The sequence below is a fragment of the Mandrillus leucophaeus genome, unplaced genomic scaffold (genome assembly GCF_000951045.1).
Source record: "Mandrillus leucophaeus isolate KB7577 unplaced genomic scaffold, Mleu.le_1.0 Scaffold424, whole genome shotgun sequence".
NCBI lineage: Eukaryota > Metazoa > Chordata > Mammalia > Primates > Cercopithecidae > Mandrillus > Mandrillus leucophaeus.
Window position 1 is genome coordinate 407,396 of NW_012104521.1, and position 19,720 is coordinate 427,115.

A 19,720-nucleotide genomic window follows, 5' to 3' on the forward strand; every position below is an offset into this window, starting at 1 on the left:
TAATTTTAATGATGAGTGAGTCAGAGTACCAAACTCTGATGGTGTAAAAGTTTTCAGAAACTTACCTAAAAGGGGGCTATAGCTGCACAGTGTTTCACAAGTAGTTCTAAATTCTAGCCTCTTTAGAACTACACAATTCATCTCAGCCTATAATTTAAGATTTTAAAAAATTGTTTTTCCCCTCATCTAATGCCTGACATAGATAGCTATGTCTATATGTTCTTGGCTGAGTAATGAAAAATCAATGGTTGAAGGTAATTAAAGCTTTAAAGAAGAAATTCTTTTACTACTGAATTTCAAGTCACACACACAGAATAGGTGAGAAATTCTTTTATCATATTTAGAATCAAAATATCCCTTAAAATATGTACATTTTACAGTAAAAAGGATAGCAAAACACAAGATCATGTACAAGCTTAAGTATTCAAGTTTCTGAAGAGCCAAAAATGAAAATGAAAACAATGACCTACCACAAAGCTGTAGTACATGGTAATAAATGACTTCAATGAGTGCAGATTAAAGCAATAAATGTACCCTTGGGCTTCTGATTCTTGGTCAAAAACTGCTCAACTAAATGATTAGCATAATCTGATTACGAAGTTGTTTGGATTTTTGTTGCTCCTCTACAGTTTCTTTAAAAACAGTGCAATTTAAAACAAACTTACAGAGCCACACATTACTCCCAAATTAGTCATTATATAAAGGACATTCACTAGAGGCAGTAAATATATTCCATAGTTAACCATATTTACCAATTAAGGAATAAAACTAAAATTTCTAAGCCTTTATTGCATATTAATAAAACAAATCTTTGAATATACAGCAATGTAAAATTTTTAAAAATATTAAATTCCTAACTAGGGACAGTTGGTATGAAGAAGGGATGATGAGCACTGGTACAGGACACTCTGCACCAACACACAGAATTTACTGTTCTGCAAATAACTGATAGTAAAAATTTTAAAGATGGCACAATCCTAGCAGGCAATCTTTCTTTTGTTTACAAGATACAACATTTAACAGTTATTTAAATGTAATCCTGAAGCAGCCTGCAAATTTTACCTTTTGCTTTTAGTTCTGTCAGTGTGGTCCCTATCTTTGTGGTACCTATCCCTGTCCTTTTCTCCTTCTCTATGTTTACTTTTTTCTCGTTCTTTGTCCTTCTCATAGTCTTCACTTTTAGGTTTATCTGGCTTCTTGTCTACACTCCTACTATCTCTGCTTGCTTTTCCATCTGTTCCTCGATCACCATGTGATAACCGTGCCCTCTCTTTATCTTTATGCCCTTCCTCCCTGCTTTTTCTGTCTCTGTCCTTGTCTTGGCTTCTGTCTCTGCGTCTATGCCTTTCAGATTCTTGCTCCCATTCCTTTTCATGTCGCTCTCTTTTCAAGTGGTGTGAATCACTATAAAATCTCTGGCGGTCCCCTTTACCCCTATTAAATGGCCTATCCAGTTGCTGTTGGTCTTGCCTACCCCAAGGGTCACTATGGCGCCTTTCTGGTCTCCGAACGTCTTTAACCTGGTAAAAATTCTGTGGGCCTATATACCTTGATGCTTGTGAGAGAGGACCCATCATACGCTGTGGCTGACCTGGGAGATGAACAACAGGTGGCCAGGGAACCATGGGATTTTGAGCAAAGCCAAAGCCTGGAGGGGGAAGTAATGGAGGTGGCAAATGTGGTGGAAATCCAAACATGCTTTGTGGGGGAAAATTAGGAGGCCCTGGAAATGGAAATCCAGGTGGGCTAGACTTCAGATGCTGAAGGCTGGGCTGCTGTGGCCTCATGGGTGAAAAGTTTGTACTTGTTCTGGGGCTGGTGCTTCTGGAAGTAAAGGTGATGCTTTTAGAAGGAAATTCTGATGGACATGTGTTTCCAACTTCAAAATGAGATGTCGCTACTGCTGATCCTCTTCGAAATGGGTGCACAGTTTCAATATTTTGCATTAAAATATCTTCCTGTAAGGGTTTTGCTTGTTCTGCCTGAGAAGTCTGTATGTTTTCTACTGATGGCGAGTTTTGTGCAACTTTTAAATTGTCACTCTGCTGAACACATGAGTTTTTCTCTACAGAACACAACTTTTCCTCTACATTCATTTGTTCTGTTAAGTGCTCCTTGTTGTGTGACAGACCAGGAAGGATATGTTTTTCTCCATTCCTGCAACTATCTCCATCTTTGCTTTCTGAAGTAGTTACAGGCTGACTTCGTCCTGCTGCTTGCCTAGGATCCCTTTTCAGGTTGATAAACTGTGGAGACCTTGTATTAGCAACAGGGTTTTCACTACAGCTCACATTACCATCTATGTTTCCTTTTCCTACATTAGATCTGCATGGAGAACTATTTGAAGTCTGGTTATCTTGCAAATTATTCTCTTGATCTTCCTGAAGCTGTCTTTTTAATGTTTTCTCTTTACTCTCCACAGTTTCCTCTTGTTTTGACTGAATCGATAAATTTGTTAAAAATGCTTCTGTAGAAACATCTGGTGGTTTACCTCTGAGACTAAGACTCGTCAAAGGCCCTGCAGAAATGGAAGAGGATCCTACTACTGATGTTTCTTCTCCTATTACTGCTGACTTATCTGTGGATTCTGAAAGATTATCTACTTTAACTTTTATCTCCTTGTTTTCACTATCAGTGACTTCCACATTATCTATTTTTTCTGTTTTTGAGTTGGTCTGCTCATTTAAAAATGGAATTTCTTTAAGAGTGTTTTGTTCCATCACTGACTGAGCCTGGTCATATACTTGACCAGCGGTGCCCAAAAGGCTTTGAAGTATATCATCCACAGGAAGAGGTTTATTTGCTAATTCCAGAGTAGTAGGTTGATTTTCCCAGCCAATCAATACGCCAGGAAGAAATCTTAAAGGTTTTGGTGGCTCATGTTTGGTGACTTCCATTAAAGGTTCAACTGCTGCTGGAAGGTCTTCCTGAAGATTCTGCTGAGGTTTATTTCTCTGCTTGTGTAATACAGTTGTAAAGGAATTAAAAAAGTCATTTTCTTCCTCCGGTGCTTCTTCTGTAGAAACTTCTATTTTACTTTTTTTATCAGGTGGCAATGCTATTGGTGCACTTTCAGGAGTCTCAGCTATATGACTCGTACTAGCAGAGGCACTGTGCTGCCTCTTCAGTTTCTGACGAATAATTAAGCCCAACAATAGATTAGGTCTATGCAGTTCAAGCCCTGTATAAAACCAAAAACATTAATTCATTATTTTCGATCATTACAAAAAAGGGTAAAATTCTGCCTCTAACTTATTACAGGATATTAAATGATGCCTGGCCCTGTAAAGCCATCTCTAGACAGCTGGATCCTGAGAAAGAAGGCAGAATCAGTCTTTTCACTCTGGTCCCACCTCCCATGTTATTTCATTCTTATCCTATTATTAAAACGTATACCTACCAGGTCCATCAAAAGGCACAAGAGGGTGTGGAATTTTATCTGTGGCACCCAAAGGAATAAGGTACATATCTTTAACCTGCTTCATGTTGTTAGCAGCTACTCCATAGCGCTTTCTGCTACTGAAGTATGCAAAGAGCAAAGTATAAGAAATTTGATCTTCTTCAGTTACTGGTGTGAAGCGAACCACACAAATTTCCTGTTCAAGAAAAGAACAAATGATTGTTTAAGATAATAAGCTAAAGAGTATCTTGGTTTTAAAACTATTTCTCAATTAGTAATAATCTACTGAACTTTATAATGATAGTACCAAATAACATGGTTTACCAACCTAAATACAGAAGAGAATATTAAAAGGAAGTAACTCTTAGGAAAAGATCTTTACTGATCCACTGATGGATTTGTTTTATCTGATGGCTTACACTTCTTAGGGAAACGTAAAGAAATGGAGTCCCAAGGTGATTAACGACTTTTATGAAGGTGACAGATACAAATGTGTCAGTGGCAGAGATGATACTGAAACCCAAGTCTTCTAATATCTATACTATATCGTGATTTCCAATGCTGTAACCTCCACAAAGGGCTGCCTATGTTCTTGACCCACTGGGAACTCAAAGCACCCAATACTTCCACCCTACTATACATTTATATACACAACAGAGAAATCTACTAATAATCCAGTTACTAGGCACTGAATTTAGAAATAAAAAGGGCTGGATGAAGAGACCTTAAACACATATAGACCATAAATTTTGTAAAGTAATTTGGCTTACTCAGGAATTTTCTTGCTTGCCTCTAGGTTCCCGGCTTTGTTTCAGATAGAAAAGACAGTCCTAATTTGTTACTAATTTGGTAGTGTTCAAAAACAATGTTTTTTTCATGATGGTATATGGCCGAAATGGGAGAGCCAGATTTGCTGCAAAGCCTAAAACTGATGCAAGCTCCTAAGGAAAACGTGAATGAGCTGAAATATGACTCTATCTCTTATAAAATGTGTGTCATCTAAACTGCCCTCTTTTAGAGTAAAAATCACCATATGTATGTTAGTAACAACTATTACAGCGTGTTTAAATCTGTTATATTGGAATATACTATAAAGTGTTGGGCAGTAATATATGTGTGGATTCAAGACTGATTCTCAAAATGCCCAAGAGTAATACTTCTCATTTTTATTAGTGCTTTAATTTGTATTTTAACACTACATCGATTTAAATTCTAAAATCTATATTGGAACAAAACATTCTTTTCAGCTTAAGATTATCCATTTTGGTTCATTCCAAAGGAAAACTAGAGACTTCTAGAAAAAGAGGCAAAAAAGTAACATTTATTTATTCAAGATTTATTTATTGAATGACTGTAATATACTAGGTACTATCATATCCCCTGGAGGGAAAAACAATTTCTTCTAATGATTAAATTTTCCTCTGTAGTAATAATATTCTATAAGTTAAAAAGAAAAAAAAAAGAAAAGAAAAGAAAATGTAGAGAGAAAAAGGAAAAGGAGAAATATTATTGTGATAGAGCCATTTCACAGTATCTTTTCTCCTTTCCTCCTATTACTAATGAGAAGCCCTTAACTTTTAGCTGGGTACATGGCCATCCAATAAAAATTACATTTCCCAGCCTCCCTAGCACCTATGTATGGCTATGTGACTAGGTTCTTTCCAATGGAAGTTGATGACTGCAATTTGCCTTTGAAACAACTAGACAGGTATTCCTCATTTATTCCTATTTGGTATGTTTGACTGCTGAGGACAACACTCCAATCAACTTCTATATTCTTTGAGTCACTATATTTTAGATTCTTTCTTTTACAATAGCTTAGCTGTGCCCTCACTCAAACACATGTCTATAATAGAAGTAAGACAAAATTCCAGGGTGAATTTCAATATTTACTCTAAAACATTTCTTCTAAAACATTAAGAGAAGCCACAAAGAGAGCATCCCAGAAGACGAGAGGAAAAAAAAAATGCTGTACTGTTTATAGCCTCAGCAAATGGCTTTTGTTCAGTTTTGTGAGGTGTGTTATGTAGACTTAAAATGTGTATTGCCTCCTTTCCCCAGGAGACCTTGCACCCTTGCAAAATAATTCTGAACTGTTTACTTTCTAAACATTTTCCCATGTTGGTATAGTGAAAAAAGTTTTCCTCACCTTGGTTCCTGATGCTTTTATTTTTTCCACATAATCCCAAACTGTCTGAGGTGATATCCTGCCACCTACTTGAATACTATCTGGTAGGTCCTGTGGTTTTAAAAAAAAAAAAAAAAATCAATATATATAGATTATTTTTATTATGACATTAGTAATTCATACAAATTTGGTTCTAAGACTAATCTGAAACAGTAATAAGAACAAGTAAATAAAAAGATTATGAAAAATGTTATCAGAAAACAAGATAATAAAGAGAGAGCAATTAGGCTTTACTTAAAATGCCAACTAAAAATGACTGATGTCTAAAATACAGCTACTAAGAAAGAGTCTTAGTTCATGCCCAATCTCACTATGAAAGATGGAAAAGGGAAGCAATGGCAAGCATACCACATTAACAATTCAGAAAGAACACAACACATTTCAGAATATTAGCAGAGATTGTAACCTCCCCTTTTGGTAGTAGTAGGCAGGAAAATTCCTTAATAATTAACAGTGGAACTTCAAAGGTTACCAAATCTAATTACAGAGTGTATTTTTGCACAAAGGAGAATAATATTGTAATAATTCAAGGTTTTTTTTTAAAGGCATAATCCTTCTGAAAACAGATGATTACACATAAAAGCAATTAAGAATATTTAACTTTATTCAGTACATTCCTATTTTTTCCATGAAGACTGAGGAAAATCATAAAAACATAATTGATATTAAATTCAATTGTTTATTTAAATTATTAACTACTTTAAAATATTTGATTTGGGAGTTTAGTCTCAAACTAAAAACAGGTACAAAATGGAAGTGAAAAATCTGGACAGCAATCACATAAAAACTGTGTCTCGGAGAGGAAAATAATAATTTTGTTTAAAATCAAAAGGGTTTTGTAGTTAAGGGCTTACCTCTCCATTTAAAGAATTATCTTCACCATGGACTGACCAAACAATAAATCTCTAAACAGATTTGTTCAAGAAGAACATCATGGGTCTAATTCATTTTTCTCTTATGAAGCCCACATTTTTTAAATATTTATCAAGCAAACTGTATATAAAATTGATTAGTCTGTTTATTAATCGAAAACACACTGCTAGGCTGGGCACAGTGGCTCACATCTGTAATCCCAGTACTCTGGGAGGCAGAGGCAGGCAGATCACTTGAGGTCAGGAGTTTGGGACCAGCCTGGCCAACATGGTGAAGCCACGTTTCTACTAATAATACAAAAATTAGCCAGGTGTGGTAGCACATGTCTGTTAATCCTAGTTACATGGGAGGCTGAGACAGGAGAATGGCTTGAACCCGGGAGGCAGAGGTTGCAGTAAGCCGAGATCACATCACTGCACTCCAGCCAGGGCGACAGGGCAAGACTCTGTCTCCAAAAAAAAAAAAAAAAAAAACACCCCACAACTGCTAACCAAATAAACTGATATAAACATTACATAAACAATATTATACTGAATTAAACTAATCGCAGCCTAATCCAAAGAAAAGTAAAATTTATGTTAGCCTTAAAAAAAAAAAAAAAAACCAGGCAAATGATTTAGGCTTTTCCAAATACTAAAAGGAACTTTTTACAATCTTTTAATTCTTTAAAATCAGCGATGGAGAATAAATGAAAAAGGTAAGATAAGAGCAAGATAGCAAAATATGATCTCAATATAAATACAGTATATATGTACTGACTTATTTTCCTTCTATACACATACAAAAATACATTTCCTTTAAAATAGTTCAAAAATGTCATTGTCACATTTATCACAATATTATAATGTTACTGCTGCTTATTTTCCATAAATAACACATAATTTCTTCCTATTTCCCTCAGGTGTAAAACCAACCAAGGGTGTCACTTGCAGCAACTATAGTCACTAGTTTCACTGGTTTTCAAATAGCTGTAAAGCTTCAACTCCTGGTCTACATAAGCCACATTCACAGAAATAGGCAGGTAAGAACAGTAGTCATGAAGATGGGGAAACACAAGCAGTGGGGAAATCAGGAGACTTGTTCAACAAAAAAATCTCAATGGGTTAACGTTAAAGGCCAAAAATATGTAAATCTTTTATTTAAGTGTGTGTTCAAAGAAAAACTTGGATATCCATGTAGACTCTCATTGATTTTTAATTATCTGACACAGTGAGGCAGTACATCTTGGGAAAAGTACAGGACATGGGAGTTTAAAACTTTCAGAGTATAGTTTATTTCACAATTCTAAAGATCCATTTGTTAACTCATAATTATATTACTTGAACTGTTTAAGAATCATTGTTAATAAATATTTTTATTACTAACTCTGTCTTATTTCCCTGTCAATTACTTTCAGAAACACACATATCAATTCATGCACAGAAGAGCAGAAAAGTTCACAGTACCTCTGTCAGGTATTCAGGGGAGCCAGATACTGGATAGGCTTTGGTAACAAATTTTGCCACAGAAGGCATGTTGATAAAACCTTTCCAGATGAAGTTCAATCGAGCCAGAAAGGTAGACTCAACCTCAACAGTTCCAGGCATCTCTGGACTAGAAAATGACATTAAAAAGCCTAAAGACAAGCTGATGAATAAATCAATGTTCTACTTAGTCATCAGTTACTCGTATTTTAGCATGTGAAGAAGGCCAAAATATGAGGCTACTGACAAAGAGTTTATACTTTTATTTTATAAAATTACATTCATATTTACATAGTTATGATTTACAAAATCTTCCCTTTTGGCTGGCTTAGGAGAACTAAGATCGAGAAAAGTGCAAGCATTTCTTCTTTAATAATCTATCCCTGACTTTTGGGACCAGCACAATTAAAGAGAATTTAAAGCTGTTTCCCCACACACTCAAATCTCTCACTCAAACCACTCAAAATAAATTTACTTTCAAAGTCTTGTTTTACCTCAAAGTACAGGAAAGTACAGTTACTTTCTCAAATGAAAGTTCCCAAAATGTCACTTTTCTGTTTTCGAAGACTTGCAAGTACAATCTGGCAAAGATCTATGATGAGTATTACAGAATTTACAACAGAAAAAATTACCGTGGAGCAGGAGAGAATGTTGACTTTGGAGACTCTTGTTTCTCCTCCTCAAAGAATTCGGAAGCCAAAATATTTGAGGTTGAAGACAACGCATCTGCTATACTTTCTGCTTCATTGTCTGAATGTTTACGAGTTACTCCTACAACAACTTTTACTTTTTTTGGAGAAAGATCATCTACAGGTGGTGCCATTCGACCTAAGCCCAGAATACACCAAAAAACCACAATTGTTATTAACCACAACTTTTATAACTTGACCCATTTTCACTTTCTAAAGTTATTCAGGTTCTATGATTCGATTGTTGAGTAACCATACCTTTCCTGGGGTTATATCTAATTGTCATCATTTAGTTATGTTACAACCACATTTAAGAATCAGCAGAAAGTTCACCAGTGTTCTCCCCATTCCAGTCCTCTTCTATATACAGGGACCTAAGCTTATCTGAAATGCAATTCAAAGCAAATCGTGCATGGTTCTACCTATAATAAAGTTAATTTCCCCTTAAAATCACTTGATAATTATTTCCTACAAGTAAAACATATAATGAGTAAATATGGACAAGATTAGCAGTCCCCAACCTTTTTATCACCAGTAACCAGTTTTATGGAAGACAATTTTCCCATGGACAGCGGGATGGAGGGAGAGAGATGGTTTCAGGATGAAACCGTCACACCTCAGATCATCAAGCATTCATAGTTAGATTCTCATAAGGAGCACCCAACCTAGATCCTTCACATGTGCCGTTCACAATAGGGTTTGTACCCCTATGAGAACCTAATGCCACTGTTGATCTGACAGGAGGCAGAGCTCAGGCAGTAATGCTCACTGGCCCACCGCTCACCTCCTGCTGTGAGGCCCAGTTCCTAACAAGCCATGGACCGTACAGGTTTGTGGCCTGGCAGTTGAGGACCCCTAGAGTAGACAGTGTAATTCCTCTCTTAGTGATGTGAAAAATTAGAAGAAGAGAATGTTAAAAAACTCAGACAAGCTAAAATGAAAATATGATTACTAGAACCTAAAACAGGTTTCTTAATTCTTGATAATTTTTTTTTAACTAAACCACACCAAATTCTAATAGTCTCGAGATGTAACATGAAGAACTAAGACAAACCTGTATATGTGTATCCAGGTTTGGATTATACAGCAACAGCTCATGACTCTACATGTCTGAAGAGACACCTCACCAGAGAAGCTATACAGGTGGCATATAAGCATGAAAAGATGCTACATCAGGAAAATGCAAAGTAAAACAACAGAGAGATACCACTATACACCTATTAGAATGGCCAAAATCTAGAATACTGAAAACACCAAATGCTAGCAAGGATGTAGAGCAACAGGAACTCTCATTCATTGCTAGCAGGCGAACTCTCATTCATTGCTGGCAGGAAGGCAAAATGGCACAGCCTCTGTGAAAAATAGTTTGGAGGTTTCTTAAAAGATAAACATACTCTTACCATACGATCCAGCAACTGTGCTCCATGGTATTTACCCAAAGGAGTTGAAAACACATCCACACAAAAAGCTGCACACAGATGTTTATACTAGTTTCATTCGTAATTGCCAAAACTTGTAATAAAACAAGATCTCCTACATTAAGTAAATGGATAAACTATAAAAACTATATATCCAGACAATGGAATATTATTCAATGCTACAAAGAAATGAGCTATCCACCCATGAAAAGACATAGGAGAAACTTAAATGCATATTACTAAGTGAAAGCAGCCAATCTGAAAATGTTACATACTAGATGATTTCAATTATACAATATTCTGAAAACTACAGACAGTGAAAAGATCAGTGGTTTCCAGGGGTTGGTGGGGGTGTTGGGGGAAGGGATGAATAGACAGACAAAAGAGGATTTTTAGGGCAGTGAAAATACTCTGTATAATATTATAATGCTAGATTCATGTCTTTACACATTTGTCCATACCCACAGAATGTACAACTCTAAAGAGTGAACGCCAATGTAAACTATGGATTTGGGGTCACTATTTTTCACTGTAGGTTCGTCAGCTGTAATAACTGTACCACTCTGGTGTGGGATGTTGGTAACAGCGGAGACTATGCACGTAGGGAGGAAGCAGGTATATGGGAAATCTCTGTAACTTCCTCTCAATTTTGCTATGAACCTAAAACTGCTCTTAAAAATAAAAAGCTTTTTTACAAAAAAGTAATTTCAGTTTCCGATTTGTCTTATGTTATATATAATAATAAAATATAAATGCTATTTTACTCCTTTACTTTAGTAAATGACAGTATCATCACAACTGCCCATAATTTTTGATGTTCATTCTAATGGTTAAATTCTTGTCATCTGACTCCGGCAAGAAGAGTTTTTAGGTTCAAATCATGTATGGTATAATTAGGTCTAGATAGTAGACTACACTACAGTATCAAACTATACCTCAACCCAGAAAACTAGTCACACGAAAGCTTAACTGTGAGTGAGTGCCTCACCACCAATACTGAGAAAACAAAACCTACTTAAATTACATATACTAGTACACAAATATCCTTCTTTCATAATGAATGCAAAATTTTAGGAAGAAAAAACTTCCAATTACCTATGCAAATTTTGCAATTGAGATCAAAAAGATGTTGTCTGTGTTGACTAGTAGTATCTTTAGACATAGAGTCAACCTCCTCTTTTTGTTTTTCAGATCCTTCTGGCTTCTCCAGTGACTTATTGGCAGCTGGTTCCTAACGTAAGTGAAAGTAAAAATTAGTTTTAGCTGATAAAATTTGGCCTCAATTATCAAAATCAATCTATATTTTCCATTTATATTTTTCCAAAATGAAATTGTTCCATATAGGTTTTTTTTTTTTTACTATTTCTTAAGAAAATGAATGCTAACTTTTAACTGTAACTTAAAAGAGCAAAAATTTAAACATCCCCCATTCTTCAAGGCTTTTAATAAGACATCAAATTATTTCTTCACTGATTTTTGAAAATAAGAAAAGCTATGCCACCTATCAAATGACAATCTGCCTAAGAAGCACTTACAGATTTCTAAAGCCTACTAAAAAATTCACTAAGTCAGGCCAGGCACAGTGGCTAATACCTGTGATCCCCGCATTTCGGGAGGCCGAGGTGGGCAGATCACTTGAGGTCAGGAGTTTGAGACCAGCCTGGCCAACATGGTGAAACTCTATCTCTATTAAAAATACAAAAATTAGCTGGGTGTGTTGGCGCATGCCTGTAATCCCAACTACTTGGGAGGCTGAGGTGGCAGCATCGCTTGAACCTGGGAGGTGGAGGTTGCAGTGAGCCGAGACTGCTCCACTGCACTCAAGCCTGGACAACAAAGCAAGACTCCATCCCACCAAAAAAATAAAAAGAAATTCACTAAGTCAGAGCACTCCAGGAATCTACATTGTAATAACTATTTAACAGGTACCTATAACACAATTTGCACACTAAGAGAAACATTACTCAACACTCAAAAAACCACTAAACCAATAAAATAGGCCACTTTGAAATGGATGCATATTTTAAAATTCTTTTCTCTACTTTAAAAACATTAGACAAACTTTTTCTGAATCTTCATGTTTTGAGCTATAAAACATGGTATATCTAGCCTTACCTGAATCTCCATGGCTGCTTCCTGTTCTTTCATTGGGGCATCACTCTCAATTTCTATTTCACCTTTATGAGTTATTTTGGTGATTGGCCGTCGTTCCACTTCTCTCTGCTCTTTCTCAATCATTTCTATGGTCTAACAGAAAATACTTCTTAAAAAATATTAAACTTAAAATATGTATTTCCAAATGTACACCTTAAATAAGAAGAGCTTACCTAAAAATAAACGCATCATCACAGATGACTTTTAATCTTAAGGTAATGTCTCATATAACAAACATATTCTGAGTACTGTTATATGCCAGAGACAGTTTTAAGCACTGGGGTTATAAGAATTAGACCCCATACCTCAACCATGAGAAGCTGACATGTACATTTATATCAGGAGGCAAATGAGGTCCAAAGTAATTTGCAAAGTGGTGAAACATAGTATTTATATTTGAAATCTGTTTGCTGATTCAGTACTTTTTAGCAGCTGCCACAGGGAAATAGGAACTATCTCGCTCTTAAATTCCTAATTCAATGTTCTAACATCCCCCACAACAGCAGTTTAATCCAACGACTGATCTGGTAGTCCTTTATTAGTTAACTCCTAACTAAACCTGCTTAGTGACCTTGAAAATTCAGTTGAACAAGCTTAGCAACAAAACATCAAAATGAAGCAAGTATAACGAGAAGTAGTAAAAAGGTAGCCAGGAATAGAACAGGTTAAGGAGGGCATAGATGGGACTCTCTTTGTTAAGTACAAATTATCCTTTAAAGAAAAATCAGGTACATGGCCTTAAGAAAGAACAAGCTGCCATTTTCTGATGCAGATGATACTCGCAGCCAGTTTCAAAGCAGAAGAGTGGCATGTGCATATTTGGGATATGGAGGTAAAGAAGAGAAGGTGATATTATTTTCAAAACATAAGAGGAGGAGAAATTACATATCGTGAAGGTAAAGGAATATATGAAGAAGTATGATATGTCAAATCAAGGCCTCTAGATGAGCTTCAAACTAGATCTGGCATAGGTCTATATGGAGGTTTAGTGCCTCAGATGTAACTAAATATTATGAACAAAAGAATCAGGTAAATCATGTGGAGTTAATATGAACTATAACCAGTATTTTCTAGAATAAGGGGCTAACATTCTGATGCCATTGTAATACAAAAATTGGATAACATGGCTATCTCACTGTCACAATAGCTCTAAGTAACATACTCAATTTTTAAAGGTACTCTAAGTACCTTTAAGTTCACAATCTCCAAACAAAAACTCTTGCTATCTGTGAGTTTCAAATTTTTAAATTTGAACATGAAACATGGTGCACACATTCTGTATTACATAACATTCCAGTTAGGTCTGAGACAGCACCATATAATATACAATATTTCTGTGAATATGAACATTCATACATGGCAATTCAGGTTAAGCTTTATCAATAAATTAGTTATGCGAAAATAACTATTTTTCAGAGCTTCTGGCATTTGAAACTTTGGATAAGAGATAAACCTGTACACATTTTTATTCTGACTTAATTCATCTGGCTCTACAAATTACCAATATTCATAATACCTTTAAACTGTGCTGCTGAAAAATACAGATGTAATTATGAAAAGTGTTAATTCTTTTCCCATCCTTCTCATTTACAAACTATAATAAAACACAAGGTAATTCTGTAACCTAGTAACTGGAGAAAATGAGGAAAAAAACTGACAAGATCAGGGAAACCAACAGAATTTAAGAACTAGAGGAATGGAGAACACGTAACTAAAAGAAGCATGTAGGCCGGGCACGGTAGCTCATGCCTGTAATCCCAGCACTTTGGGAGGCCAAGGTCAGTGGATCACGAGGTCAGGAGATCGAGACCATCCTAGCCAACATGGTGAAACTCCATCTCGACTAAAAATACAAAAATTAGCTGGGCATGGCAGCGCGTGCCTGTAATCCCAGCTACTCGGGAGGCTGAGGCAGGAGAATCATTTGAACCCAGAAAGTGGAGGTTGCAGTGTGCTGAAATCGCACCACTGCACTCCAACCTGGCGATAGAGCTAGATTCCATTTCAAAAAAAAAAAAAAAAAGCAGCAGCATGTAACAGAAAGTCTGTGTTATTGCGCAGTCTGTGAATTTAACTCTGTATAATTTTTACCCAATGGCTGAAAAAAAATAATTTTGATAGTCAAATGCATATTTATAGATAATCTTACATGTCTGTTTTCTCTTCGTCTCCAAGCAGCTAACTCTTTAGAAGCTAGTTCTTCTGGACTCATTCTGATAAGATGATCAGGAGTTACTTCTCCTTTCAGTACTTTTTTAAATAATATCTGGAAGGATTTTAAAACAGGAATAGAAGGGGAGACAAACATTTAAAAGAGTGGTTACTATTTTAAAGTAAAAGAGTGGTTACTATACAGAAACTTGTAATAAAGATACAATTTTTGAAGACTGATCTACAAATTTTTAATTATTTATATATTACCTACTACACAGAGATTAAATGACAGCTTTGTGTTCTAGGAATTTATCTAAGGCAGCAAAACAAACATTTCATGAAAAAATCAATACATATGGAGAAGCATGTACAGTAAAACCATTACAATACCTACCCAAAAGTTGTATTAAGTCCACCCAGGGACACAATCTAACCATAACAATAAGCAATCTATAGTATAGGAAGGTACTGCATCTAACAGCTTTACTCAATGTAATGGTCTTCATAGTTTTAAGATTTTACATATTTAAATCCTGACAAGCTTGGAGGAAACTGCAGAGCAAAGAACCACCTGCAAGAAAGAAACCTGAAAGAAACCTGAGGGAGGCCAGGTGCCGTGGCTCACGCCTGTAATCCCAGCACATTGGGAGGGCAAGTCAGGCAGATCACAAGGTCAGAAGTTTGGGACTGGCCTGGCCAAAATGGTAAAACCCCATCTCTACTAAAAATACAAAAATTAGCTGGGCATGGTGGCGCGTGCCTGTAATCCCAGCTACTTGGGAGGCTGAGGCAGGACAATCATTTGAAGCCGGGAGCGGAGGCTGCAGTGAGCTGAGATGGCGCCATTGTATTCCAGCCTGGGCGACAGGGCAAGACTCTGTCTCCAAAAAAAAGAGAAAAACACCTGAGGGAAATAAATCTTTATTTAATTGCTGAAGTTAAGCTTCCAGATTATGTAATTCCAGAAGCATCTCATCCAGGACCATGATGGCAGAATATACAATGTATATTTTTAAGCCTCTGTTAGTATACTTCAAGAAAATATCTCAAATCACATACTGTAGCAAACATCCTTAAACAAATTTGTATCAGTTGTGTGAAAACCTTTCATGCAAAAAGGTTGCATCTAATTACATTCTGTTACCTAGAGTCATCTATAGTTAAAAACTGCTGGTGGACCTAAGTAAATGTCAGACACAAGAGATCAGTCATGTTCCGAACTTTTAAAATGTTCACTGGCGTGACTTTTGCTTATTGTACTTATCAGAGACCGACTTTTGGTGTTGAGACCTAACACTGACATACATGCACACACATGCACAGCCTTCAGATTTCCTCTGTCCAAAACACAAAATCCCAAGAAAAAAAATTATTAACATTTACTCTACTGCTAAAAGATACTTGGAACTGAAGTTATATTTAAGACTATCTTTAGAACTAAAGTTATGTATTTTCTTAAGAAAATAAATCACATTTCAATAAAAACAATTTAAAAGCATTTTTACTCTATCTTCAGATTTAAGTACAAAATAGCTATTTTCAGATTTAAGAAAAAAAGTGTTACAAATTTTAGCTCAAAAGTTTTTGAAGAATACATATGAATGAATTTTTTAATAAATTGGATTATGTAAAGGAGAGTAAAGAAAAAAAACATATAAATCAGGTTAACACACGGTTAGCATTTCAGTAGACTGAATGGTTAATGCTATCCATTAGTATGCAGAATTCTTCAGTAGCAAAAAGACCATTAAAATTACATGTTCTACATCAAAAGGAAATCTAATCTCACTCCAATTAATAAATTATAGATCTATTGTATTACAATCTGAGATACCTACGTATTCAGGAAAGTTGGAAACATAAACATATGAACAAAGCATACTTACATTGTTTTTAGGATCTTTCAAATTAAACATCAAACTTCTATATTTGTTCTTATATTTAGAATCTGTGTCCCGAAAAAAAGAGAAAAGTTCTTTCTCAATTTTTGTGGCAACTTTTGCTGCCTTTTCCTCTGGTACCTTCAAATTTGAGTCTGTAAGTCTTAAAATTAGAACAATTCAATTATTTTTCAAATATATAAAGCATAATTATTCAAACTTCTATAATAATAATATGTTACCTCTTCATAAGAATATCTTTGAGAGAATGTCTGACACTTTGCCTGATCTGATCTGCAGAAGGCTTGGAAGCAGAAGCAGCAGGAGGATGTACATTAAGCACTCCTTTTTCAACTTTCTTCTTTTTCATCTCTTGCTTCTCATGAGTACCTAATTTGAATAAATATCAAAACTTATTACATTGCTTTTAAAAATATCTTTCCTTTTTAATGCATAATATTATAAACAAAACTGATTAAAAGTCACTATTTAGAAATAAGATCAGGGCCGGGCGCAGTGGCTCAAGCCTGTAATCCCAGCACTTTGGGAGGCCGAGGCAGGCGGATCACGAGATCAGGAGAACGAGACCATCCTGGCTAACACGGTGAAACCCCATCTCTACTAAAAAATACAAAAAACTAGCCGGGCGAGGTGGCGGGCACCTGTAGTCCCAGCTACTCGGGAGGCTGAGGCAGGAGAATGGCGTAAACCCGGGAGGCGGAGCTTGCAGTGAGCTGAGATCTGGCCACTGCACTCCAGCCTGGGCAACAGAGCGAGACTCCGTCTCAAAAAAAAAAAAAAAAAAAAAGAAATAATTATCAGAACCCATAGTCCATACTGAAATATTCCTGACACTGAAATCCTAATTAAAATGAATAGTGACTAAAAACTGGTCTCACTCTTTCCTCAATTTAGACAATGGCTTTTAGAGCCAGTTATTTTTCCACATATATATTAATTAAATTTTAAATGCTATTTAGAAATCTTGATCTAAACTTATTAGGAGCAGATAATAACCTAATACCACAAAACTGATTAATCTCTTCTGGTTTTAATTGCATTTAATATTACTAATTTGAAGGCTAAGCTTTTCAAATTATTTTTATTCTATCATTACTAATTCCCACGCATCTCCAAAATCTCAATGTCAAACATCCCACCACTCTGACTTACTATATTAGCACATTTATGCTAGAATCTCCTCATTCCAACAATTCTTAAATCTATAATTTTTACCATCTTCATGTATTCACTTTCATACATTATAAACTTAGGTTACATAGTCCAATACCATTACCAGCCCCTTGTATACTTAATACCTTTATTCTCTCTCCTTTAAACATGTGTGTTGGCAAAAACCACAACCCTGCTAAAAGCCAACTTTTATCCTTCACCCAAATAGGCAAAAGACAAGGGAGAAAAATAAGCACTGGTACTGACAAATGTCATTTTAAATTTATAACCACAAGTTTTAAGTAGGTAACTCAACTTTCTGCCCTAATCCTATTAACCTTTCCTAATAAATTTGCTCTCCCACCTTTTAAGGTATCTTTTTCATACTTTTTCTCCTCTCATATCAAATCAACAATACCACCTTCTCAACTACAACCTCTTTGATTTGCTCTTCATATTTCACTGAAAAAATGGAAAAAATGTCAGCTATCACATTTTCCCATTACCAAATCCAACCTACCTACATTAGAGTTCTTCCTCCTACCACATACAATCTTCCCTACTATCCAATGGATGCACTTGACCTTTCTGATAAATACCTCCCTCCATGTGGAGTGAATCCCATCCCCTCTTGTGTCTTCCTGAGTTTCACACCTACACTATCACTTCTCTCTCTTACATCATCATCATCATCATCTCTCTCTAGCTGTCTCTTTCTCTCTACTGGATCATTCCCATTAGTCTTACAAACATGATATAGTATCTTTTAAAAAACATTCACATCCACTTCTAGCGACTATAGCATTTGTTTCTTTAAACAGCAAAACTCCTTGAGAGAGTTATCTGTAATCAGTATCTCCAGTTCCTCACTCTTTCATTCACTCACAAGCCACTACAATTGGTTTTTTTCCCTACTGCTCCACCAAAATCATTCTAGTCAAGGTCACCAATGATTTCCATTTTGCTAAGTCATAGACTTAACAATCTTATGTTTATCTTATTAGATGTCCAGACAGCATCTGGTCGTTTCTTCCTTCTTGAAACTTCACCTGGCTTCCAGGCCACCAGTCTTAGTTCTCCTCTTTCCTCACAGGCCACCCATTAGTTTTCTTTGCTGTATAAACGCTTCTCTCCCCAGTTTTTAAATGCTGATGGCCAGAGTCAGTGGCTCATGCCTGTAATCCCAGCACTTTGAGAGGCCAAAGCAGGAAGATCACTTGAAGGCCAGGAGTTTGAGACCAGACTGGCCAACACAACGAAACACTATCTCTACAAAAAATCAAAAAAATTAGCTGGGTGTGGTGGTGCACACCTGTAGTCTCAGCCACTCAGGAGGCTAAGGCGAGAGGATAGCTTGAGCCCCGGAGTTCAAGGCTGTAGTGAGCTACTACTGCACTACTGTACTCAAGCCTGGGTGACAGAGTGAGACCCTGTCACAAAAATAAAGTAAAAATAAATGCTGGTGCTTCCCAAGGGCTCTGCTTCTGTCCCTTCATGATCAAACTCTCTTGTAGCTATTTACATCTAAGCCCAGGATTTTAAATAGGTTGAGTATGCCCCTATATGAAATGCTTGGGACCAGAGTATTTCCAATTTCGAGTTTTTTCAAATCCTGGAATATTTGCATTGTATTTACCAGTGGAGTATCCCAAATCAGAAAATCTGAAATCCATAATGCTCCAACAAGCACTGCCTTTGAGCATCATGCCGGCATTCAAGTTTCAGATTTCAGATTTTCATATTTGGGATGTTTCACCTGTACTAACTGCTATGCACTAGTAAATCCCAAATTTATATACCAACCTCCAAAGTCGTCTAATAGGCTCCAGACTCATCAGCCAAAGATTTACTCAAAACATTTCTACCTGGATGTCTAATAGGAATCTCACAATGGCCAAAACATAATTTTTCCATTTTCTTCCCAAAACCTTTTTCTTTCTCTTTTCTGACTCTATTTCCTTTACCAACCTATATCGAAGCCATCAGCAAGTTCTGTCAACTCTATTATAAAACATATGTGAATCTGACCACTACTCACTACCTTCATTGTATTTCCATTCCAAGTTACCATCATTTCTTTCCTAGGATATTGCTATGAACTAATCAGGTTACTGTCTTTCTCTCCTGCCCTCCTACAATCCAAACTGTACAGAGCAACCAGTGTTTTCCCTTGTACATAACCCCCTAAAGGTTTCCCACCACATTTAGAACAAAATATAAACTCTTTGCCATAGTCCTAAAGGTCCCATGAGGTAGAATAAACCATCAGAGTACCTGCTACTCTTGTTCTAATTATAATCCACAAATAATTACTAGTAAAACTGGAAT

General features: G+C 36.1%; 1 protein-coding gene across 2 annotated transcripts in view; it reads right to left on the reverse strand.

The window, feature by feature from the left end:
* Nucleotides 1-265: 265 nt before the first annotated feature.
* PHF3 (PHD finger protein 3) overlaps nucleotides 266-19,720 on the reverse strand; it is an 85,678-nt gene continuing 66,223 nt past the window's right edge. For both annotated transcript variants that reach the window (XM_011993060.1, XM_011993061.1), the window contains exons 7-16: nucleotides 16,462-16,609; nucleotides 16,226-16,382; nucleotides 14,335-14,451; nucleotides 12,147-12,278; nucleotides 11,127-11,262; nucleotides 8,557-8,752; nucleotides 7,907-8,054; nucleotides 5,550-5,639; nucleotides 3,401-3,596; nucleotides 266-3,181 (exon numbers count right to left, since the gene is read on the reverse strand). In XM_011993060.1, the coding sequence (XP_011848450.1) occupies nucleotides 1,059-3,181; nucleotides 3,401-3,596; nucleotides 5,550-5,639; nucleotides 7,907-8,054; nucleotides 8,557-8,752; nucleotides 11,127-11,262; nucleotides 12,147-12,278; nucleotides 14,335-14,451; nucleotides 16,226-16,382; nucleotides 16,462-16,609 (3,443 nt within the window). In that variant the 3' untranslated portion in view covers nucleotides 266-1,058. The remainder of the gene's footprint in view (nucleotides 3,182-3,400; nucleotides 3,597-5,549; nucleotides 5,640-7,906; nucleotides 8,055-8,556; nucleotides 8,753-11,126; nucleotides 11,263-12,146; nucleotides 12,279-14,334; nucleotides 14,452-16,225; nucleotides 16,383-16,461; nucleotides 16,610-19,720) is intronic.